The sequence below is a fragment of the Syngnathus scovelli genome, chromosome 9 (genome assembly GCF_024217435.2).
Source record: "Syngnathus scovelli strain Florida chromosome 9, RoL_Ssco_1.2, whole genome shotgun sequence".
NCBI classification, from domain to species: Eukaryota; Metazoa; Chordata; class Actinopteri; order Syngnathiformes; family Syngnathidae; genus Syngnathus; species Syngnathus scovelli.
Window position 1 is genome coordinate 3,299,881 of NC_090855.1, and position 23,877 is coordinate 3,323,757.

At 45.2% G+C, this 23,877-nt stretch overlaps 2 protein-coding genes across 4 annotated transcripts; one reads left to right on the plus strand and one right to left on the minus strand.

Annotated features, from left to right (window-relative positions):
* Positions 1-449: 449 nt before the first annotated feature.
* invs (inversin) lies at positions 450-23,857 on the minus strand. Of its 3 annotated transcripts, none has more exons than XM_049730813.2 (27): positions 23,765-23,857; positions 23,107-23,202; positions 18,379-18,478; positions 17,895-18,058; positions 16,376-16,549; positions 15,646-15,813; positions 15,396-15,576; positions 15,085-15,194; positions 14,840-15,011; positions 14,305-14,460; positions 14,069-14,190; positions 13,712-13,819; positions 13,494-13,600; positions 13,215-13,424; positions 12,700-12,908; positions 12,215-12,611; positions 11,738-11,892; positions 10,828-10,905; positions 6,146-10,635; positions 5,857-6,011; positions 4,773-5,318; positions 3,510-4,685; positions 3,384-3,414; positions 2,920-3,031; positions 2,620-2,701; positions 663-740; positions 450-589 (listed from the first exon to the last, which is right to left on the minus strand). In XM_049730813.2, the coding sequence occupies exons 2-19, from the start codon at positions 23,107-23,109 to the stop codon at positions 10,520-10,522; spliced, it is 2,730 nt and encodes a 909-aa protein (XP_049586770.1). In that variant the 5' UTR covers positions 23,110-23,202; positions 23,765-23,857; the 3' UTR covers positions 450-589; positions 663-740; positions 2,620-2,701; positions 2,920-3,031; positions 3,384-3,414; positions 3,510-4,685; positions 4,773-5,318; positions 5,857-6,011; positions 6,146-10,519. The 3 variants fall into 3 exon arrangements, with proteins under 3 accessions (XP_049586770.1, XP_068507856.1, XP_049586768.1); XM_068651755.1 differs by having other exon boundaries at positions 17,895-18,061; XM_049730811.2 differs by lacking the exon at positions 2,920-3,031 and having other exon boundaries at positions 17,895-18,061.
* tex10 (testis expressed 10) lies at positions 3,456-9,694 on the plus strand. The gene is made up of 16 exons (XM_049730808.2): positions 3,456-3,602; positions 3,791-3,982; positions 4,103-4,290; positions 4,354-4,680; positions 4,788-5,000; positions 5,069-5,321; positions 5,392-5,504; positions 5,575-5,822; positions 5,908-6,043; positions 6,115-6,284; positions 6,930-7,107; positions 7,610-7,832; positions 8,566-8,646; positions 8,767-8,951; positions 9,019-9,226; positions 9,311-9,694. Exons 2-16 carry the CDS (start codon positions 3,791-3,793, stop codon positions 9,425-9,427), a joined length of 2,832 nt encoding a protein of 943 aa, XP_049586765.1. The 5' UTR covers positions 3,456-3,602; the 3' UTR covers positions 9,428-9,694.
* Positions 23,858-23,877: the final 20 nt, after the last annotated feature.

The window sequence follows — 23,877 nt, forward strand, 5'->3', positions numbered from 1 at the left end:
GGCCCCATGGTGTTTTCTGGTTCGGGCAATGGCTTTGGTTCAGCGGTTGCTGAGAACAGACAAAACGTAGACTCAGCTATTTAGAACTCGGAAAATATTAAAATAAAAAAACCCCTTACCGAGTCCTTGGCACGCCGGCACGTGATAGGGCTCCTTTATGACCACCTAAAGCATCACCAAAACAAATTAAGGTGCAAATGAACTTGAGATTCTTTCAATAGTGACTTATAAATCACAACCGACCTTGATTCGACCCCTGGGCCTCCTTTGGCCGATTTCAGCCGCAGCTTCCCTAATCATTTTTCTCACAGCGGGGTCTTTGGAGAGTTCTTCCTGTTCCCAAGGGGCTCTGTCAGGATGAAACTTTTTCTGTATACAAGACAAAATGTTAGAGACAGCTAACACTAATGGAGCTAATAGCAACCATGGAATTACGCCCGACGACTCACCATGTACGTGAAGTTGTGTTGCGCGCTTTTTACGTGAGCGATCATGTCGTGCTGCACGCGGGCCACCCTGCAAAGCTTGCACTCGTAGTGCGGCTGGACGGTTTTACTGGGGCTGCGGTACTCCCACACATATTCGAGACCTAAAAACATTTCATTTGTTGACAACCAAGAGTATTTCGCCCAACGGTCACAGTAGATGGATGGAAACCTTACCGAGCAAGATGATTGGAAGACTTTCTAATTGTTTTTCTAACGATGGCACAGTCTGGAACGATGTTCCTCTGACATATACTGACGAAATAAAGGAGCAAAATTAAAAGGTGCTGAATTCTAAAAGGCATCACACAGGCTTGATGGTGGTTGCAATAGTAGAGAGAATGGACACAAACATAGGTTGATAAATTTGTATAATGGAGCAACTGCTTTAAGGCAGTAATGTCCAAAACTGGGAGAAAAAAAATATATATATAAGATGGTGGGGGGAAACAGGATTGTAGTTCGGGGGTCCCACGGAGTGGTCAGAGCCGTGTCACTGTGCAAAAACCCGCCCCACAGTTGCAGAGCCAGGTTGGATATGACTTTCGAAGGTGGAAAAATTCACGGGTCGACTTTGGTTGCGCCGTTCCGCGATGATGTCATTCACAGAGAACAGACGCACAGGAAGAAGGTGGAAAAATACTGGCATTTGTTTGTCAGGTTGCCATTGACCCACATCAAGACACAATTGGCGGCCTTGTGATTGCTCAGCTCAAGCACTGTCCTGATTGAGGCTTATACCCACACGACGCTCTGGTTGAGAGGTCAAGGGCGCCAACTATTCACTACTCTTACTCCAAGAGTGAGGTTTGGCTCGTATATTTCCACACAGGACGAGCTAGCATCCATTAAGCCGCTTAGGCAATTAGCTTTGAGTGAAGCAAAAATATATTAAAAAAAAAAAAAAAAAAAGCATACCTGATTTGCAAATTTACAGGAGAGCATTCTACCATAAAAATGTAAATTTGTGACACTTTGCATTCCTGCTACAGATTATTGCTCTCCCTTGAACAATAGCATTAGATGGCACATAACAGGTTCTAAAGCTGAGAGTTTTAGAGAGGGGTGGACAGGCCACCAACCATGATATGAAGACGAGACAACAAGGTCTCAAGCTTCAATTCTCTCAGCCCAGGCATATGGAAGACTTACCTATTGTGTTAGAGTGCTGTGGGCGGTACATGCCCTGGCAAGAGGGAGGGGGAATAAGTCCACATGAAGGAGAGAGACACAGAGGAATTAGTGAGATGGCGACACGCCGCTCCGGATGGAACGTCTCGCGATGCGATGACACCCCAACATCAGCGGTGTGCAAGTAGCCACAAGTCAGTGTGAATTCTCATCAAGTGAGAACCTGCATTGGGTGTTTTAGGAGGGGACAAAATCTCCCCCATTTCAGCTTGTTTGAATGCATTCATCCATTTTTTTTTTTTTTTTATAGTGCTTGTCCTATCCCAGCTGAGTTTAGGGGGAGAGGGTGGGTCCACCCAGGACTGGTCGGCAGTCGATTTACAGGGTACAAAAAAAGCATGTCAGCGGAAAAACATGAGGGTCTGAATCAAGATTCAAACCCCCAGGCAGACACCTCAACCACCAGGCCAAGTGCCTTCTTCTTGTTCCTTCCATCTGTGGGAATTGCAAACAAGCTGATGATTAAATAGGACATAATAATGAAATAAGTATAAAACGGGGATTCCATATTTGGAACCATATCCAATTTGATAACAGCAAGTACTCCTACACTGACTTTATTTAAACATTAAAGTCATTGTATCGAATGAGTGCAATCCTTTAATTGACTGCATACATTTAATTTTTTATTTTTTTTAAGAAGACACTTGGAATGTTCCAAATACATGGATAAAAGTGCCAGCTCTTCATAAGGTCAACGTGCGGCCTCAGTTTCTTCGAACAACACGGATAGAGCAGACTTAAAGAGGCATTATACGTATTAAGATAAAAGGTTGTGCATGTTATTTTTTCCCCTTTCTCACAACAGTGACTTGAGTTCACGGAGTGAGGGGGAAGTGGAAATGTCACGACAGATAAAATGTAAAATACATACGAGGTGATGATACATCAAAATGCCGGATAAGGAACATCGACTTGAGTTAAGACCCGACGAAATACTTACCATGCCGTGTTTGTTAGCGTTCCAGAGCGGCGGGATGTTTTTATTGCCGAAAGCGTTGAAAGTCATTTCCTCGTTTTCTTCACTGACGTTGACATTAAAACATAAAAGAATAAAGTAAAAACATGGCAGCTATTTTAGGATTAAACGGATAAGCAGTATCGTACTATAATTGTTGTCATTATCTTCTACGTAGCTTCGTTTCGGCCCTCGAGTTAGGAAGTTTACTTACGCATTTTGATAAAACAACAAGAAACGGCTCTTAATTACAACATTTCGGCAATAAAACATCAAAATATTTACCTGAGATATTTGCAATGAAATGTTTTGCAACCGTGCGTAACTGATTCAAGTTAGCTAACAGCCACAATGGCAATGGGACGGGCAGCTTTATGAGACGACTTTGATGTGCCTGCTTAAAAACAAAACACACATACAGTGTTGATCAAATCTACATAAATGCGAATCCTAAAATAAAACAATATTGATATACAAATGAAAATTAATATATATTTTCCTCCCGTTTTAAATAAAAAAATCTGTAAAGAATGTTAATTATTTTGTCATTTACGGCATTTACGAGGACGACTATGTAGTGTTAGTATTACTCACCAAGACACACCGATTTTCTTAACCGAATCAGAACTTTTGGAAACGTTCATATTTTTGGTTAGATAATCGCATAATAAAATCACTTTTTATGTACTTCAAAACATTTTTTGCACACATTTTAAAGGCAGTGAAAACGAGAGATATCAGTTACCAACCTTTTATTCAGTATGCCCCGCCGTGGTTGTGCTTTCGAATAGAGGCGGTGGTGACACTTAAAACAAGCGCGCATTTTGCTCATCTGAAAGACCGGAACGTGATAGAAGCCAAAAATATTAACTTACACAGACATCGTTGCCTTTTCCTCTTCTTCAGATATCGATGAGCTTGTATTCCAGTGAAAATTGTAGCAGGCACAGGCAGGACCCTTAGCGGAGGTAGGTTACTAAATAAACACCGGCAATGATGCTCGTGCAGTTAGCTTCCTAATGCTAATGCTACTGCAGAGAAGAGACAGGCTGCATGTCTTGAGTAATTCTGTTTCATATTCTGCAGTGTATTGTTGCATTAATTCATCCACGTCATCAGCATTTAGCTTTAGATCCATCCCAACTTTTCTTTCCAGATGGCTAAAATAAAATCCAAGACGAAGAAGCGACAAGATGACTTTCACAAAGTGAAATTAAAAGTGGGGAAGAAGAAGCCGAGAGCAGACAATGCTACCAACACAAACTTTCGCACAAAGGGAATATATCTGCCTGAACAGCTGAAGACCGACACAAGTGGTCCTACCACAAACAGGCAACTTGGCATCAATGTAAGTTTCAGATCAATCACCAAGTCACCACTCTCAATCAATGTCCAATCGCTTTTTCTCCAGATGTAAACAAACCACAATAAATCTTTGTTTTGTGTGCATTTATCTCTCCTTTACCAGGACTTGTTGTCTCAGCTCCACCATTACAATGCCAACATGAAACACAGTGCCTTGCTGGGCTTGAGGGAGCTTCTGTCAACGAATCCATCTCTGTTGGAGCAACATATGTCACGTTTGCTATCTGAGGTAGCTGCTGTGTTCACAGACAAAGATGCCAATGTTCGAATGGCAGCCACACGTGTGCTCAGGTTAGAGGAAACTCAAATATCACACTCATCCTCGTCATAACTAACGACTTGAACTGATTACAGGTATATTGCGCAATCTGTACCGGCGGAACGAGTGGCTCCATTTTTCCCCCTCCTCAGTGCCCACCTGTGTTGCGCCATGACTCACATTGAGTTGAGCATCCAAGAAGACGCTATGAAGGTCCTGGATGTGCTGTTGGAACACTACCCGGCCCTGCTCGCTGAACGGCCTGCAGTGCTCATCACCAACTTCTTGGAGTTGATATCTCACAGACAGAGTCATGGAGGAGCTAAAAAAGACAAGGAGGCCAAGGGATGCACTTGGGCGCTTTCCGTCAACCCCAACAGGACCATTACCAGTCAGCAGTGGCGTCTCTCTGTGCTTCTCAGGTACTCTGCTCATCAAGAGTTATGGATGCAATAAGTTTTTTTTCCAATCCTTTTCTCCCTGTGAGAAGAGCAAAGGAGGTTCCGCTGCTAACCTTGTTGTGTTTCAGACTCGGGCGCTTCCTTCAAGCAGTAGTTGAGGAAAGACCAGTGGAGGAAGGTGACATGTCGGCTCCATCTGTGGGAGCGTTTAGTTCTTGCAGCGGGAGCAGGATCACGCCCCTGAACGTCACCTGGGAAGAGCTCATCAACAGCAAAATCGGTGTGAAGGTGTATGAACACTCTGGAAGCCAACCGAGTCCGCACTCAACATTTAAACTCGGGTATGATAGTGGTTACTTTTTGCTAAAATGATGTCTCAGCAATTTTTTAGTTAACATTATTTTCACAGACCAGATTCGGCTCATCCAGGCGAAGCACGTGAAGGTTTGGACTCGGTGGAGGCCGTGCAGATCTTTGCAGCGACCCTGGTCCCACTTTTGCTGGAAGTGTGGGTGGAAGCCAACACTGGAGATTCTCCCTGGAACCACTCAGACGGCAATCACCTGTTGAGCCCGGACGCCATGTCCACAATGTTCCAGGTCTTGTTTATTCTTCAACTGCTTCGAAAACTGGCGCCACGGCAAGAGCATCAAGATACGCTGGTGAGATGAGAAAGCGTAAATACCACGGAATGATGGAAAGCATTTTTTGAGATGTTTTTTTTTCTTCTAGGATTCATGGTTCCGCAAAGAATACTTAGGAGAGTTTAAGCAGCACTTTATGAAAAACTTTCCATACGGTCTTCACGACACACCCAAACAAAGAAAGAAAGTTAATAATAAGAGGTAAGTGTTTTTTTTTTCTTCTCACAATCATTTTAAGCGACTTTTGTATTCGCTTCACTCTTTCCCACAGGGTGAAGCTGACTCCATCTACCCCCGACGTGAGCGTGGATCCTCTGGCGCTTAACATCACACTTTGCCAGGTGATGGTGTCACTGAGCCAGAGGCAGGAAGTCGGCCGAGAGGCCGACGGAGACTGGCTGACTCCCTTGAGGACTTTTGTGCGAGACACGCTCGGCGGCGAAGTGAAGCTAAGCTATCGGCAACTGCACATGCTGCTCGGGACTGTCTGGAAGATGGTGCTCACCCAAAAAAACAAAAGTGAGCCTTTAGGAAACCCTCACATGCAACTTACCAATGGGGTCTTTTTCCTAAATGATGATCCAATTTTGCTTCTATGTTGCAGCAGTGACAGAAGACCTGTTGGCCGCAGTGTACTCGTACTACCAGCAGAGGCACCTGACGCTACAGACCAGATCTCTTCTGCTGTCTTTCTACAGCAAGATCTACCTGCAGGAACAGGAACAGTCACATTTAACAAGGTCGAGACACCCACATGTCTTAATTATTGAATTATTGATGAGAAGTGCTAAGTCTTGTCTCTCTTGTGAAGGAGTAAAGTGCTCAGTCGGTGGCTGGCGTACCTTCCTGTGCAGTTGTCCCAGCTGGGGTATCGTAACCCCGCTCTGTCGGCGTTGCTCATCCAGTCCATCCAGGCTGCCGCTTCCCGAGGCAACAAAGACCTGCTCAGCAGTCTACAGACGCACGCCTGCAAGCTTTACGGTACTCGGAAAAAAATTGTGAAATCAGGAGCTTCATTTAGACAAAAGTAGCCCTTTGCTGCCCTCTGGTGGAATCTATAAGCGTCGTTACTCAAGATTTTAGAAGTATTATCAGCTTAAAAGGCCTTCCCTAAATTGTTTTTTACTCCAACTATTTCTTCTCGCAGTTACTGCATGATTAATTACTCAAGAGCAACTAAGGATGGAGCCAAACTCCTGACCGATTACGCACGAATCTTGGCAAAAGCTCTTCGCAACCAAGATTAATGACTCACCAGTTGCTCTTGGAGACACCGTGACACTGCGTCGCTCGCAGGCAGAATTAAGCCAGGCCACAAGCTGCAAAGATCAGGATGGTCAGATAGGGTGATTGTTGTGTGACAAGGAAGCGGCAGCAGGAGGAGGAAGAGGAGTCGAAGGGGCGGGGGGGTCAAGAGTTGTGATAGGAACATCACAACGGCGCTTTTGTCTGTGGGCTTCTGACATCACCATGTGCGTCAGCCAAAGACAGACCCCACATCACACGCACGTTATCTGAGTGTCTAAGGCTTTCACCGTCATAAACTAGTTTTCCCGGTATCGTAGCAATTTTCCTCACTGTGCATGATGTAAGTATGACGTCTCACTGTTTTGGTGTTCTCAAAAGATCCGCAGGAAGGTGCTGTGGTTCTTCTACCGTCAGAGTGCCAGCAACAAATGGTGCAGCTGCTCTACTTCCTTCCCAACATGTCCCGAGCTCTCCTGGCCAATCTAAGCTTCTGCTGTAGCACCGGACGAATCTCCGCTAGCCTCGCCGCTTCTCTCATTCGTATCATACACATGAGGTGAGCTCTAAATTAACACGGAAAAAAGACACGTTCTAATGATGGCATTGAATTTGAGGATTTTAGCCGTTATTTGCATACCGCCTGGAATTTAAATATGCCCTGATTGGCACCTGAAGATGCACATGGCTGCCTTTAGATGGCAGTAGCGCTCTATCCCACGCTGGCCTTGGTGCATCTGACTCATTTCATGTGTCAGTGGGTCAGCGTTAATATGTTCCAGGGAAGAGGTAGCCGCGGTCCAGACAAGACGCCCTAGTAGAGACACAAAGAACCTTTTTTTTTTGTTTTTTGCGGTAACCAGTGCCTCTCAGTCTTTACAACAAAATATTATGCTCTCTGATATCGCTTCATCCTCCCCTGGGGGCATGGTATGATTTTATAAGATGTCTGTCGGAACACTTTGTTCCCTAAGCCTTAAAATTGGGTAGAGTGTGAGAAAGTTAGGATGGAAAGTTTTCTCCAGCTGTCTTCATTCGCTCAAAGTACTTTTGGGTTCCAGGTCATCTTTGAGTGGATGGTCAGTCGGGAGCCAGGATGCCGCCGTACAGGACGTGGACTACATCAGCTTCCTGTTCTCCACCCTGACCGGCTTCTCATGCGAGCAGCTCGCCTCCCTGCAGGAGGCCGGCGACACCAGAGCACCGCCCCCCTCGCCTCTGTCGCCCCTAAAGCTTCACCGCACCCCGCTGGACCACTTCACACACCGCTGGGATGTCGCGGAGGTACATACGTTTTTCCTTCTTATCGGGAATATTACATTGTTTGGTCAAATTGGAAAAAAAAATCTGGACAGACACAGTCCCACCCTCAAGACTTGTCTCTCAGAGCGAGAAGTTTTATCGCGGCGCGCAGGTTGGAGATGCGTGGTTATCGGCCACTATAGATATGTGCAAGCACTAATGAGAGCCGGTGGTGTGATGGGAATGTGACATTTCCGTACTGAAATTACAGTTAGCGTAGCCATGCCTTGGGGCAGGTGTGTGTGTGGGGGGGTTGGAACGCCTTCTAATCACTAATTCAGCGCCTCAATTAAGGCCTCAGATCCTGCCTCTCTCATTTGCCTGTCTGAGTCAATCACAGCCAAGTGGAAGTAAAGAGGAGGGACGGAGGGGGGGGGACAAAGGGATGGACAGTGTCAGCATTGCGGCGACTAATGAGGCGGGAATGTTTCTAATGACGGCGAGAATGTCAACAGGTGCAGTGGGCGCTATGACAAATGTTGGCGGAGCTGCTCGTGGTAATATGAGAATTATTAGATTGGAAGAAAATGAGAAAAAAAGTTGATGGGGAGTCTGGGACATGTCTGGTTCTGTTTTAAGCACAAATTAGACTGGGAAAAAAAGTTTTACTTGAAATATCACAGTGGATTGATGCATCTAATTAGAATTTGGAAGGTACTAGAATTATTCTATTATAGTGTTTGTTAATATTATTGTTTTTTTTTTTATCTTTCAGGAAGTGTGCCAACGTCTGGAAACTCTAGGTTCAAACGCTCAGTGCTTTGAGATCTTACAAAATGGAATCTTTGAATACATGGTGAGGAACAAGTTTTTTTTACGCAGGCAGTGCGCGGGCTTCCGTAAATAGTTTTTAAGTTACTGACCAGCTGTGATTATATATGACGTAGTCTTTTAAATTCTATGGCATTTGTTTCAGACCAAGCTGAGAGTCGTGCCTGACAGCATGGCGGCAGGCCTTCTCCAAGCAGTTTCCAGGCTAATGGACCTGTCCCTCCTGCCCATTGAACCCGTGCTACGCTTGTTGTCCCGCTGCTGCCTCAGCCTTCTGACCCTGCTCGTCACTCAGCCGCAGCAGGAGGCGGAACGCGACCAGCATAAAAGGTTCCCTCGCCAGCGGATCATCAGGCGATGGAAACCAACCTTAACACATTTTGCGTCCGAATCGCAGGGAGGCCATTTGGGGTGTGTGCGTGGCGTCGTTGAGCACCGTGCCTCGCTTGCTGAGGATGGTTTTGCAGCTACGCGTGGCGGATCTGAGCCAGGAGGAGTTGCCCCAGCTGGGACAGATTTTGTCCATGCTGATGCAGCACACTCCGCTGCAAAACCAGCTCATGGCCAATACCAGTCTGCTGCAAGAGATCATCCAACAACTCACTGTAAGATATTTATGGCCATGGTGGAATGTATATTTATTTTACGGTCTTTGTAAAAATGTAAACTCGTCCGTGTGTGTGTTGCAGAGGTATTCCCGCGGTGCCACAAGGGAACAGTGGCTGAGCGACCTGCTCTACTGTTACAGCGTCACCGTGGCCCACGGCTCGTCTGCTCAACGTGGAAACCTTCGGAACATCTACTGATGGACTCGCATACAAACGTTCACAATCACAAATGATTAAAAAACGGTCATGCGGAAGCACAAAAACACCAGCAGACCGCAACATGAACACAGTTTGGTCTGTTTGCTTGTGTTTTTTAACTTCAGCAATGACCCCCCCCCCCTTTTTTTTTTTTAAAAGAGATTCGCCGTGCTTTGACCTGCATCCGGTCTGGGTGGAAATACTGTTTGTTGCGTACTGTGACGTGTTCTTTTTAAAATAAATAAATAAAACATTTGCATGCATTTACATTTGAGTCCACTTTTAATTACATTTATTATACAAAAAGAAAATCAATAGTTACAATAAGGTGTAACTGGGAATGTTACACAAGGATTTGGTGAGCAAATTTAAATTTTTGTGTGTTCATGTGAGAGAATTTTTGTCAGAGGACTTATTGTAGTTATACTTCTCCTCAGAGGGCCAATTTGATTAGTTCCTAATTATATTGCATAAACATAACAAATTCATGTATGAGTTTATAAATGAAGTTAGGAAAATAGTTCATCTATTTCCTTTTTAAAAAAAAAAAAAAGGGAATGTTTGGTAAGAAGAAAATCCAGATCTGAGCAAAAAATGTATTTGAATGTAAATGGGCTGATGTATTAAAATCAATATTACTGATTTTATGTCTATGCAAATAGCCGACAATAAATTTCTGTGTGAACGAGTTATTTTATATAAAAAAAACATTTTTGCAATTTTATGTGTGTATTGGAATAGACCTGACATATTTTTAGCTTGTGTGTGCGTTTCTGCAGGTGGGCCGAGTTCATGAGCGGCTGTTGATAGACTGGCTCATTCTCCGTAACACGAGGAAAGGTTATCTCTGTGTGTGAGCGTGAGTCACACGCGTGTGCGTGCGTGCGTGTACCTCTCACAATGGATGAAAGGTTATCTTTTACACAAGCCACTTCGGTAGACTTAACCCCCCCCGCCCAGTGAGGTCATGGCTCTGATGTCTTACGGCTTAATTTTAGAAACGAACAATGTATACAGTAAGTCTGTGGAAGTAAGTAAGAGCTACCGGGGCCAGCTGAGAAAACATGAAAAAAAAAAGTACTTGGTTGCACGTCAAGGTTTTCCTCGATGGCCCCGACCCTGCCCGGCGCTTTGCGGCCTCAGGTGGTAGGAAAACTGCCTGGCTTGATTCACCGTGTCAGTCAGGTGCACGCAGTCCAAACCGCTAACTGGACGACATACGCAAATATCAGATTGAAATAATAAATTGTAAAAAGTTTTGCCGTTCAGTTCCTTGTTAGAGAACAGCAAGTTGTACAGTGGATATTCAAAAGTTTTCATAAAGGTCAAATGAAGTTGACCTTTAAAGGTTACGCTGCAATTTAGATTGAGGATTGTTGAGTGTGAGAAAATTGACTTACATTGGCTCTGTGTCCGTAAAGGCACGTTCAAGAGAGACCCTCGGAAGGAAGGATGCCCCCGAATGGCCAAGGAGTTTCCTAGAAGACACCATCTTCACTTGAAAACTTTCTACATTGTGGATTTCACTTTTTGCGGGGGTGATCTCGAGATTTTTATTCCCCCAATGTCAAAATTGAATTAATCAAAATGACAATAACAAGCAGGTCCACACAAAAAATTTTCAAATGTGCTCGCTTTGATATTAGAAGCCTGGCAGATATGAGATTATAGAAAGGCAATTAGATAAAGGTGTAGCCCGATTATGATAGCCAGTGCCAACCGGTCTGGAGTTGTATGTCAAACGTCCGTCGGATTTTTTTTTTTTTGCGGGCGGCATAGAAGGGAGAGGCAGCGGTTTGTAATGTGTGTGTTGTGCGTTGTGTGTGTTCAGCGGCTCGCTCTACACTGTTGACATTCCCCCTGACAGCTGTGAACTTTTCACGACGCCACGACTGTCAAAGCGACGGCGGAGGAGGGATGCGAGGTGAGAACGAGGGGAGGGCGGGGGTGAGCCACGTCACGAGGTAGGGTGAGAACATTGAGACGTGTCCATCTTTCTATCTGTTTGTCCAGCAGCATGCTTGGGAGCAACAAGGTTCCTGCCTGTTCTCCAATCATCACCTGCTGATGTTTGATGAAGGTCAAGGCTGTCTGAGGGCGGGGCCAAAGCCACCCTTAAGTTTCCCAGCAGACAGCTGGGTCAGTGTTTGGACACAAGCGCCACCCCGAGACATTAGCAAGGGTCATTGTAGTCAATGAGAGTGACAGCCCGGCTGGTTTCTACCTTCTCGCTTCAGGTTCTCAGTGTAGATCAAATGAAGGGCCAATTTATTCTTTTTGTTGTTGGATTTGCAGATTTTGGACGCTTACCGTAAATATTTTGCAGCGCCGTGGTCTTACTAGCTGTAGTTTTCGTAGGAGGACCTCGCGTCTCCGTCCGCTTCTTCCTGGTGTGGGCGTGGTTAAAATCGCTTGACTCCGCCCCCTTGTAAGCTTTGCTTTCCCTGTGTCTGCGTGCGAGGAGCCTACAGACAACACGTGGGTTAGATCAAACAACAAAGTCTTGTTAATGGGCAGAACATTCACTGTATGTACTAAATGGAAACAGAGGGGCTGCTGATGGCCTCGTGCTGGAAGCTATTAAGGGTGGGCAAAGTATGTCGGGCAGCCTGTTCCATTTTTTTTTTTTTTTTTTAAACAAAATAGAACGCTTTAAGAGGCTTTTACTACAAGTGAAGAAAATGTTCATCTTCCCGTGGGCATCGTGTTGGTGACCCCTGACTTCTGGCAACATGGCCGACTAAATTGGAGCCTCTGCCTTGTGACTCTGCAAAATTCGCCGCTCACCTTCGCCATGCTCGCTGGATGACCCCGGCCGCTTCGTTCCTCCTCCTGCGCAGCTCTCGGTCGTGTGCCCGTGGCGTGCTCGCGGCGGCGTGATGTTTCCTTGAAGGGCTTCTCGTGTTCAAAGAGGCCCCAGCGAGTCGTGCGGGATCTCTGGCCTTATGGTGTCTGCGCTTCGGGGAATCGGTTATGGCGGCTGTGTCGGAAACGCTCGTGGAAGAGACGTTTGTGAACGAGGACTGTCTTTGCTCCCTGACTGAGAGTCGTCTGGGTGATGCTTGTCTGCTCGGAGAGCACGGGTCCTTCAGTCTGGTCGCCGTGTCGCATGTCACGTGACTTTCAGGGCTCGTAGTGTCAGGTGGTTCGGAAACTTTGCTCCTTGAGGATCTGCTCCGATGGCCTTGAGGACGGACGTACATTGATTTGTTATCCAACCGACACAAAACAAGCACAGGGAAAAATAAAATCCACAAAAAGGTCAAATCTACCTTTGTGTCTCTCCTCCTTGCTCCTCCGTTCAGGTTTAGTTGTTTTCTTGGTCTCCACCACTGAGTCCTTCATGGATAAATCCGCCACCAGGTTCACCAAGGAGAGCTTCTCCTGCTCGGTGGTCTCCAGAGACAATTTTCGTTCATTTAGAGTCGCGGCAGAGGTTTGCTGCACGGCTTCTCTCCGCCGCAGTTCCTCCTCTCGCTTCCTAAACACAACCAAAATCAATTTTACTCCCAAATAATGCGAATCGATTGAACAAATGATCAAAAATGGCATGTTTTGGATTTGAACGAAAATAAATCAGTTGTTAGCTCAGAACAAATGCGAGACAGGTAAGTAAATGACAAGGAGCAAAAGGAGCAAGTCCGAGGGAAGACGTATGTGTGTGCGAGGGTGACATCGAGAAAGACAGATAGGAGCAAAGTGCGACGACAAAGAACGTCATTGTCAACGCCGTTCCTCCTCCAAACACGACAAGACAGACGCGTAACAGCGTTTGTTCGTCTCTCACTTGGCGGCGTCCTTGCGTAGCTGCTCGTGCCTCATGAGGAGTTGCTTCCTCTCCCTGAAGGCCTTGCGGACCGTGTAGCCCTTGTAGACGGCCTGGATGGAGGCGGCGGCGATGTCCTGGATGGCGGCGATGGACAGAGCGCCGTGCTCCAACATGAACTGGGTCACCTCGCTGTGGCCTCCCAGCAACGCGTAGTCCAGCGGCGTGTACCTGCGCGTCAACGGCGTTGTCACTCGCACGGCCTTTGCGACATCATCATTATCATCATCAAAGCCTCGCCTCTCCTCGGTGTGCTCCATGTGGTTCGGAAAAGCGCCGTAGCCCAGCAGCAGCTTCACCGCGTCCAGGTAGCCATTGTTGCACGACCAGTGGAGAGCAGTCCGACCCTGTGGAAACAAGGTCGTAGCGGCGGATGTTTTTAAATGAAAAGAACCGAGGGGTGCCAACCACTTCCTGCAAAATAAAACATACCGGCTCTTCTAACTGTAGATTCCTACCTCCTTGTCTTGTATGTTTGGATCAGCGTTTTTCTCCATCAGAACAGCCATGCATGTGATATAGCCACCATAGGCGGCACACTGCAAAGGAGTCCGTCTTGCTTGGTCCTACCAGATAGATCAAATATTTTGCTGATCTTATTTTGAAAGCACATGAAATGAGATGTATATTAAAAACAGCCCAGTCAACCACAAGCAGAATAATAAACAGGGTGCAAGTGCCAATAAAAAGCATCATTATATTTTTTAAGGCAGGCTTTTGATCTTACAGGTCTTGAATGCACATGTATATTTTCGCTCCAGGGTGCCAGAGGATTTCTGGGAAGGGCAGGAGCTTTGGAAAAATAAAGATCTCACCTGTACATTAGGGCTGATCCCATTTTCCATCAGTATCTGGCAGACCTCAGCGTTCCCTCCCAGAGCTGCCCAGTGGAGAGCAGTGTGGCCGTCCACGTCCACGAGGTCCACACGTGCGGCGCCTTTATTCAACACAGTAAGCAGCTACACGTCTGACATACAACTACGGGGGAACATAAATAGCATTGGAAGATGGCAAAAAAGAATTCCAGGATGGAGACCCCCCTGACACTCACCTTTGATGAGCGTGAGGATGACGTCTCTGTGTCCCATTTCGCAAGCACGAAACAGCGGCGTGTGTTTCATCACATCCAGAGAGTCCACCATGGCTCCTTTCTCCAACAGCAATTTGACGGTGCTGACGTGGCCTGACAGGGAGGCTGCATGAAGCGCTGCACGCAAAATATATATATATTTTTTATTTATATTTTTGAACTGAAACATTGATTCTGAATTTCTCAGTTGCTGCTATCTGGGAAACTCGAGGAAGTGATGTCAGCCATGTTGTCCTTCACGCTGTCTAGTTTACAAATGCATAGATAAACAATGATGGCCAGGCTGGACATGGTGATTTGACATCCAATAGGCCCCTCGGCGTCACTGACATGTCACGAGTGTGTGTGTGTGTGTGTGTGTGTGAAGGAGGAGAGTGTTGGCAGTGGCGGGAGTCTATATGGCGACTTATTTCGCTGACACTATCAGCTTGCTCGTCTTTCGGGAAATCCCCTTTGACATCAGCACAGGCTGCAGACTTGAAATGGAGGAGCTCACCTGTGCCGCCATATTTGTCGGCCATGTTGATGTCAATGTGAGGGGTAAGGGACAACATGGTGCGGATGACATCATCGCTGCCCTTCCCGGCCGCCCACATGAAGGCCGTCCTGCCCTCCAGGTCGGGCTCATCCTTCACCGATGGGTGGGAAAGAAACACACCGACTGTCTCCTATTCATGCAAACAAAGAAAAACAAAATTTATATTATTTTTATATTATTATATCTTTATATTAAAGACTCACAGCGTTGTTGCTCTGTGCTCCGTAATGGAGAGGTGTCGCTCCTTGGCTGTCTGAGGGAATGGTGCCTGACGTGTTCCTCTCCAGAAGCAGATGGACAATTCTGGCGTGGCCTGAGAACGCAATGCGGAGACACACAAGCAATGCTCATCTTCACACTACTATTTTCCCACGCCATTTTGAATTTTTCCTTGCCCTCCTGGGGGTTAAGATCAGGGTTAGCTTTTCACCATGGCAAATTAAAGTGGAAAGCCAGATGACACAAAAGGCAGCGGACCCGGGAAGGAGCCATGCGGGACTATCAATCATCTTACCGAGAAGGGCGGCCCAGTGCAGCGGTGTCCTGAAGAGATTGTCGTAAGCGGTGACGTTGCAGCCCTCGTAGGACGTCAGCACTTCCACCACTGCCTCGTTACCGTCGGCGACGGCAAAGTGCAACGGCGTCCGGCCTTCATAGTCCTGCCAGTTCAGCAGGGACTCTGTGGGAGCTGCTTCCTGCAAAAATTTAAATGTATCCAATTTGTCCTGAATTTATTATGATCAAGATTTTTATGTAATGCGTACCAGTATGCAGCGGACAGTTTGCGTAGCGCTAGCCTCCTGGCTATGCGCGGCCCAGTGGAGGGGGATTTTTCCCTCGCTGTCGGGGATGCCGATGTTGGAGTCGTGCTTGATGAGTAGGCGAACGTGCTCCGGCCGGTTATAAAACGCTGACCAGTGCAAGGCGGTTTGCTGCGAAGAGAGGCAAGCAGGACAGATGATGACTCGGGTGGAGAACAGTAAGAGCCCTTGTGGTCTCTCGACTTTGGCCTTTGTGATTACGCAAATGAAAAATACTCCAGCGAGAAATTTGAGGGCTAACGTCAACACAAAGCTCACATTGACGTCGGAGCTGAGAAGCAAGCCGCAAAGCGTCGAAATGAAAGCTACCGGCTGTCATCTGACACGATGATGCTTATTGGGTCATTACAAAACTAACTGCTGATGTCACACCTCAGCATGGCCGCACAAATGACACTCTGTCCCTGTGGCCACAGAAATTTAAACTTTGCTGCGACACGAGTGCATATGACCTCAAGTGTTTTGAGTAACATTTGAATTTGATCTCCAGTTCCCGGAATAAATATGACCACAAGTCTCTTGATTGGTTGTTTTATCTCGGGCGCAGTGGTTTCTGGTTGAGATGGCTGATTAGATTCAGTAAATACTTCTGTTCCTTGGGCTCCTTTCTTCCTCCCTCCCCCCTCCAAACTTCTCTGTGATCCCTTCTCACGCGTTCTTCGTCGCACTGTACCTTGTTCTTGTCCTGTGTGTCGACCTCACCGGGGCCGATGTGTTTGAGCAGCAAGGCGAGGGCTTTCGGAGAAGGGTGTCGTGTGGCGAGGTGCAGCGGGGTCATCTCTTCCAAGTCTTTCTGCAGCCAGTTGGCGTGCCGAGAGAGCAGCAGTTTGAGGAAACGGGCGTTTCCCTGCATTGCAAAAATAAAAATAATATAATAAATTTAATATAATAAAATATAGAAAATGGATGGATGGACAATAAATAAAAAAATAAATAAATATTTGATTCAAGCAATATTCTGCACGTGTTCTTACTCAATTAGTGGTTTCACCACACCGAGGCCCGTGCACGATCTTGTGGTCTTCTACTGATGTCTTGTTCAATTCAGAGGTTATCAATCTTTGTTGGCTCTCATTTTGGTGCGCGTGATGAGCTGTTAGACACCAGATCTGCCCCCCCCCTTCATCATCATCATCATCATCTGTTTGGATGGTATACAGCCAGGGCCCCCCTGAGTGATGCAGTGCCTAACAGCTCTCACGGGACACCTCAGGTTGTGTGTCTGCACGGCCCTCGGCGCGTTGAGTGTGTTTTGTATATTTACCATGGTGGCGCCTCAAAGCCGCAGCCTGACGGATCTATCTCGTGTGTGAGCATGCATCTCGGCCGAGAGAGTGTGTGTATGCGCTCCTGTCCTCCCTATTCTCCGTCCAATTAGATCCGTAATCCCTGGCCTCTCTGCCTGTCTCGGCCAATTATTGATCCTGTGTCAAAGAGACAGGGCTCCCAGTCACCATCATCCCCACATGCTCACGAGCACACCAATACTATCTACTATCACTACAACTGCTCCTTTCTTGAACAAAGTCGTCATAAAAAATGTTACTAAATATGACTGAGTACAAATACACATCTCATAGTTGCACCTGATGATGTCATTAACTTTTCGTTTCAATAATTTATTGAAATGTCTCCCAATATTGTTCACACAGATTTGTTACTATTGAAATAATTTCAATTGGTGTGTACCTGCTATTTTTATTTTTAAGTACTCTAATAAAAGGTAGGATAAAATTTCTGAATAATTAAAAAAAAATCATTGCATTAATAATCATGCCTCACTTTTTCTTTCACTATATTTAGAACCTTGGCTTGAGTGTATTATCATTGCTTTTTATTCAATGATTGGCTTCGACTGCCTTGTAGTAAGGCTGCCGGCGTTCATTTCCACTTAATTGACCAAACATGTTTCCTTGCCCTATAAAAGATTATTAATGTATGTGAAATGCTTCCAGAGTTATTCCCATTCTCTCTTAATTTGTCTCCCAGTAGCCCTGAGGCGATATATACGGTCACTAGGGGGCAGTGGCCTCCCTTTTTCCACCGAACCCCAGCTTGGTCGATTTAGTTGCTCACTTGCAAAGCTATTATTATTTTTTTTTTCACTCAAGCCCCAAACACGCCAATTTGCCTCACGTGCTAACAAGTAGCATTTGACCGAGTGTGTGTGTGTGGGTCAGCGGAGGCCATGCCTTCTGTGCGGCGAGGTGCAGTGCCGTGCGTTGGCTGTGGTCGGTTTTGTTGACTGATGCTCCGGCCTTCAGGAGAATCTCGGCGCAGTCCAGGCGATCAGCCAGCACGCAGTACATAAGAGGGGTGCGGCCAAACTGATCCTCGCAGTCCCGTAGGATTGGCTCTGCTATATGCACAAAAGAATAGATCAGTACATATTTATCTTTTAATATTTGAAACTGTGAGCATCTACTTTTTTTTTTTTTCCCTGTGCAAAAAAGCCTTATTCTGTTCTGCTGGGGCTTACCTTGCCCTCTGACCTGCCTGCACAAAATTTCCTTGCAGAAATCAATAAAGCACTCCGCTATTGCATACTAATGTGAAAGTGTGTGTGTAGGTAGTAAAAAAAAAAAAAAGTTTTTGTCCGGTCACTATATAAACTGGACTTTTGGCCTCCTCGCAGTTCTGCACCTCAAGCGAGTTGTATATTCGGATTTATTTTACCTGTGATGAGTTTGAGCAACGCGTTCCTGTCGCCATTGACAGCGGCGGCGTGAACCTGCGAGCCCAGAGGGGCGGCGCCCGGGCCGGACGGCGCCGAGGCCTGTAACACAAACACGCATAAGGTCACGATTCAACCTGTGGCTATTTCCTGTACATATACAATAGCTTGCTTATCAAATGCTGTGTAGGAAATTCTCTCAGACGTTATTTAGCTCCAACAATTTTGTCACTGGATTGAAAAAAATCAGCGCATTGAAACTGAAAAAACAAAAAATAATATTTTGTTTAGTCTCGCCTGTTTTAAATTAATCTTAAAAAATCCAGATGAACCCCGACATTCCATTGGCCGGCGAGTCCAAAATGAAGACATTTTGATAACATATTGGCAAGCTGATGTGCTCTGACAGGGTGGACGTGTATGTGTGTGTGCGCTCCCCGCTGAGGGGGGTTAAATCTCTTCCTGGCCCCACTTAACAAGAGCCCAGTGAAAGCCGGGTAATCTGTGGACGGGAAGCAGCTGGGGAGAGAGCGAGGGGTGGAGGCGCGATCCCTGTGTGGAGCGTGTAAGAGGGGGGTCTCTCCTCATGTCTTATTAATGTCTCATTAATACTGCAACATGCTCCGCTCTGTGTGTGTGTGTGGAGAGAGATATGGGACAAAGCCTGCGGGGTACAACACAAAAATCAATCATCGCCCCCTAAACACAATGAAGCCAGAGGCACTAATCGGTCCCACCATCGGAAATTTAGTTTCCATCGTCCAAATACTTTTGCTCCAAGGAAGAAGAATCTCATGTCCTGCTACCGTCTCGTAAAGCGAGCTCCCGCGGACGGTGCGTGCGGCACGGCAATCGTACCTCCTGCTTTCTCACGCTCAACCCGAGCGCCGCGTTTTGAAGTAAATCATCTTGTTGTGTTTGGCACATGTGCAGTGTCACGGGGAGTTATTTGCTCTGAGAATAGTTTTTATTTTTACTGAATTCCACCGCAAACATCTCAACTAATCGCTAATTGACAGTGATGAGTCAGCAATGTACAATGTCTAACATGTGTGGAAGTATCTAAAAATACAAGAGCAACTCTGCGTTCAGACTTCTAATTTTTTTAGGACATGGTATTTACATGGTCCAAAAGTGGACGCACTTAAATTGAATTTGTTTTATGGGTATGATTTGGGAGAAAAGGTTTCCGAGTGAATGTAATCATGTGCAATTTTTATTTATTTTTATCTGTATTTTTTTATTTTATTATTCAACTTTATTTGATAGACAAATAAAATTTGTATTTTTTTATTTATTTTATTTTTTTTTTTTAATTTTATTTTATTATTCTACTTTATTTGATAGACAAATAGAATAGTATTGTATTTAAATAGTGACATTTCAATCATTCTTTTTATTGCAAGATTTTTATTATGACCTGAATGACAAAAAAAAGCACTTTACTGTCCTTTTCTGAATATCAAATCCACTCATACTTCTCTTATCAAAGTGATTATTTTCCACTATGACAAGAGCTCATTAAAACTTACTTTTGACTTTTCTTGATTTATTTTGATCTTTCCTCCTCTCTCCGAGTCAATATTAACATCCCCAGCTGCTACTACTATAAACACATGAATTGATTTATGAATAATCTTAAACGCAAGAGGGGAATACGAAAAAAAAAATAAAAAAATCTGAATTTCAGCTGCCGCGGACATGTGGGACACGCTCGTCGATAAAGTGAATTGATGTGAGGGACATTCAGGTCAGTGAGAGGAGGCAATTAGAGTTTCATGAGGACCCGAGTGTTTTGGAAACACCTACAGTGAATCCAAATTTGTCTAAAAAGCCTTTTGAGATGTCGCGTCTGGAATCAAACAAAGAAGGTTGTAAAAACAACGGCCGGGTCCTGTTGAGAGCTTTGCGGCGGGCTCATTTCCCGACTCAAAGGCGTTCCTCAGGGAGCACTTCACTTGTTAATATGAAGACAATAACTCAGAGTAAAGCATTGATCACGGGCCGAGGGCCGGCTGGAGCGATTGTTTATCTGTAAGGCTATCGATTCATGCTGATGCTGACATTATTTATTCTTTATTCATGGTCCCGCTTGTATAAATACAAGTTTGACAAAGAATCTACACTTTGTCCAAGCCTTTTAAAAACTCGACAGGAGTGCTACACTTTGTGTGTCTTTACGTTAGTGTCACTCTTGTTTGTGCTTTGTGAAGGAGTCTGGTTCACAAAACTAAGGCACGCTGGGCAAGCAGTGGGAAAACGGCACAGAAGCCCGTGGCCTTTTCGCTCTATTATAAGTAACGCACACACACTTTTTATATACGCTTATTTTCTGACAGTTTTGGGCCTGAGCCAACATCGTAAAGGTGCCTACGCCACCTACGTGGGCTCTCTAGGGGCGGGTGTGTAAATGTGGTGTGTATCACCGACAGCAGAAAGACGCTACGGGGGGTCCCGTCCCTGCGTTTTGACTGACAGGTAAAGTGGTGGGTGGATGGATAATATTAGCCCACGGGGATGCCCGATCCGCAAAGCTCTATTTCTGGGGGACATCCTGGATCCCCTCAAGACCAATGAGCCGACTCCCTCGGCCGGGGGGCCGGGCCCACCAGCGCAGCGGGGCCAATCGGCGGGGCGCCGGCAGGCTGAGTGACATATATGTCTGCTAATTTACATCATTACCACCACGCATCCTGACAAATGAGTCCCCCGGGTGTGAGCCAATCACCTGGGAGGGTAATGCAATTAGGCGGGACCACGGCTGTCAGTCAAACAGCCACAGGCAGGGGGTCAGGTAGTGATGCCTGTGGCCATAACACCCCTGCCTACCGAATTGTCGTTCAAATACACGCAGATCTAAAGCGGGAATTTGAGACGCGGTGGGGCAGGTATGAGGAGTGTGTGTATGTGTGTGTGAGGCAAAGACCTCAGGAGACTCCTCAAGGTACACACAGATTGACTTGTGTCCTCTGAGGCATGGCGTGTGTGCATATTGGCATACATCTGGGTGTGAGTGTTTACACGTGTCTTCGCCCGCTGAGGCACGCTGTTGTTTTTGCTTTTGTGACACGCGAGGAACAATACTTGGTGGATTAGAACTCAGTGGAACTGAGACCTCCGCCAAGGCAGAACTGTTGATAAAAGGGGAACACTTGTATAATATCTGCGCTGTCCATCTGTTTGTTCATTTGTCGGCTACTTCCTGTGTCAGGATGATGAACGAAGTGATGTATCTTGTGCATGAGCATGATGAAATTATTATTTAAGTACATTATTTTTATTTTCCTATATTAAAGCATTGTTATATTGAAGCACACCCCAGCAAAAAAGGATGTGTATCTGTGTTAATCAGGTAAGCAGAAAAATATATATATTAAAAAATAAATAAATAACTAAAAATAATAATAATTAGAAAAAAAATATATATATATATAAATAAAATATTAAAAAAAATCTATGATTAAAGCAATAACTCTCCTTTGTGCTCTTGGAGAAGGCAAAACTATCAAGAGCATAAAATAATGTAAATTCGCCTCGTATTTGAGTGACACGCGCTTTAGTGTTATTAGTAATCAAGTTGATCTCGGGTCTCACGAGATGTTGCGATATCATGCCGAAGCTTTCCGCCGAGTCGATAAGACTTCTACCCGGCGTGTTGTTGATGTTTGTGTTGCCTTGGCGGGTCAATACTGCCGTGAGTGGCAGCCTGTCAAGCGGCGTTAATCAAAGCCTCCGACCATAAACTCGTTAGCCGGTAACGTTATACTTTTATCTTCCCGGCAAATATTGTTGAATAGAAAAGTAAACGATGTGTATAAAAAGTGAGCCACAAATGTCCCCGTAGCCTCGTCTGTGTGTTTCAGATGCTGCTTGAGTCATTTGGAGAGTTGGGGGAGATGTGTGTTTAGAGTCCTCCCATTATATCACTAATGAGGAGCCCTCGGGAGAGATGGCGAGAGGGACGGACGGCGTGGCAGACCGAAAAAGACAGATGAAGAAAGAGAAAGAGGAAGCGAGACCGAGATCAGCTCGGGGACTTTTTCCTCTTCGCCCTTCCATTCCCTATCCCCCACACCTCGGAGTCTAATTGGACTAAAACTGTGATCTAATTAAATGTCCAATTAAAGTGTAGAGAGCAACGTGCCCAAAGGCGAATCACAGTAGAGGGACGTAATCAGCTGAAAAAAACAAACAAAAAAATCAATGCGAAACGGGAAAAGATGTTGGGAACAGAAAAGAGCGGCAGAGGAGAATTGTGAGGGTGCTTTCAAATTAGTAGATTGAATGAATATATGGCAATAAAGCACTAGTAGTATTATAAGTATTATTAGCCTAGCCTAGAATGAATTAAAGATTAAAAATAACCACATCTCACGAAAGAGAAACAGTGCATTTGGAATATTCGTCTCGGCCCCGATAGTCGGTGAGAGTACGATAAATCGTCCAATTTCTCCATCTGCGAGTCGCTTACACACCGCGAACCCCCTACAGACAATTTGAGCCCATTAAATATTAATGCAGTTATTCAATTCAACATTCTAGTTAATCTCCTTAACAATTAGGTTGTAAAGGGTCACATAATTAGGGTTTGTTAAATTCTCAACTGACCTGGTCTCTTGGGAAAGAAACACAATCTGGCAATCTGGCACTTCCCATGAAAAAATCACCGATTATTAATGGTGTAACAAAATAATAAGACCACTGTTGGTCATTTTGTGTCAGATTCTTACCATAGTTGCATTGAAATGGATGTTTCAGGAGATGTTTTCCACTTCAGTTGTTGGTTGCGATTCCATGTCCTCTACCTGCCCTGATCTCTCATCATGCTGGGGATAGAGAAAGAGGATAGCTCACTAAAATCAGACGAGTTGTAGATGATCTTTTTTGGTAGCATACATGGTACCCTGGACTTCCATCCATCCATTTTCTATGTGTCCACATTAGAGCTGGAATGGGACCTGTCCAAGCTCACTTTGGAGATTCTAGACTTGTTAGCCATTATAGATAAACATTCAAACTCTACGCAAGAAGGTCCAAACCTGAAACTCGAACTTCAGAACTGTGAGGCAGACGTATCCTAGTTGTTGTTCATAAGTTGTTAACATAAGCTTGGGTGATAACTTTGACAAACACCAGACGAAGTTAGGCTTAAGTATACGTCAAATAGTGAGCATGTATAAGCTGAGCATCATATAACGACGTAAGTGAAAATAGGTCAAATTTAAAGTTCCTAAAAAGCTATGGAGAAATGATGGAACTCGTCCCCGTTCAATGAAACTTATCATAAATGTAAAACAAATAACACGGTTAAAGGGACGTCATGGTAATATCACGCTAACGTTTCTTTAAATACACCTTTAGCCTCTATTGTTGTAATTTTATGTTTACCTCTGAATGCCCAACTCTCAAGTTTTCTTCCAGGGCGTCCCGTTAAATATAATGATGACAAAACACTACAATTCCCATTAAGTTTCAATTGTTACCATGTTTGTAGTTTTTTT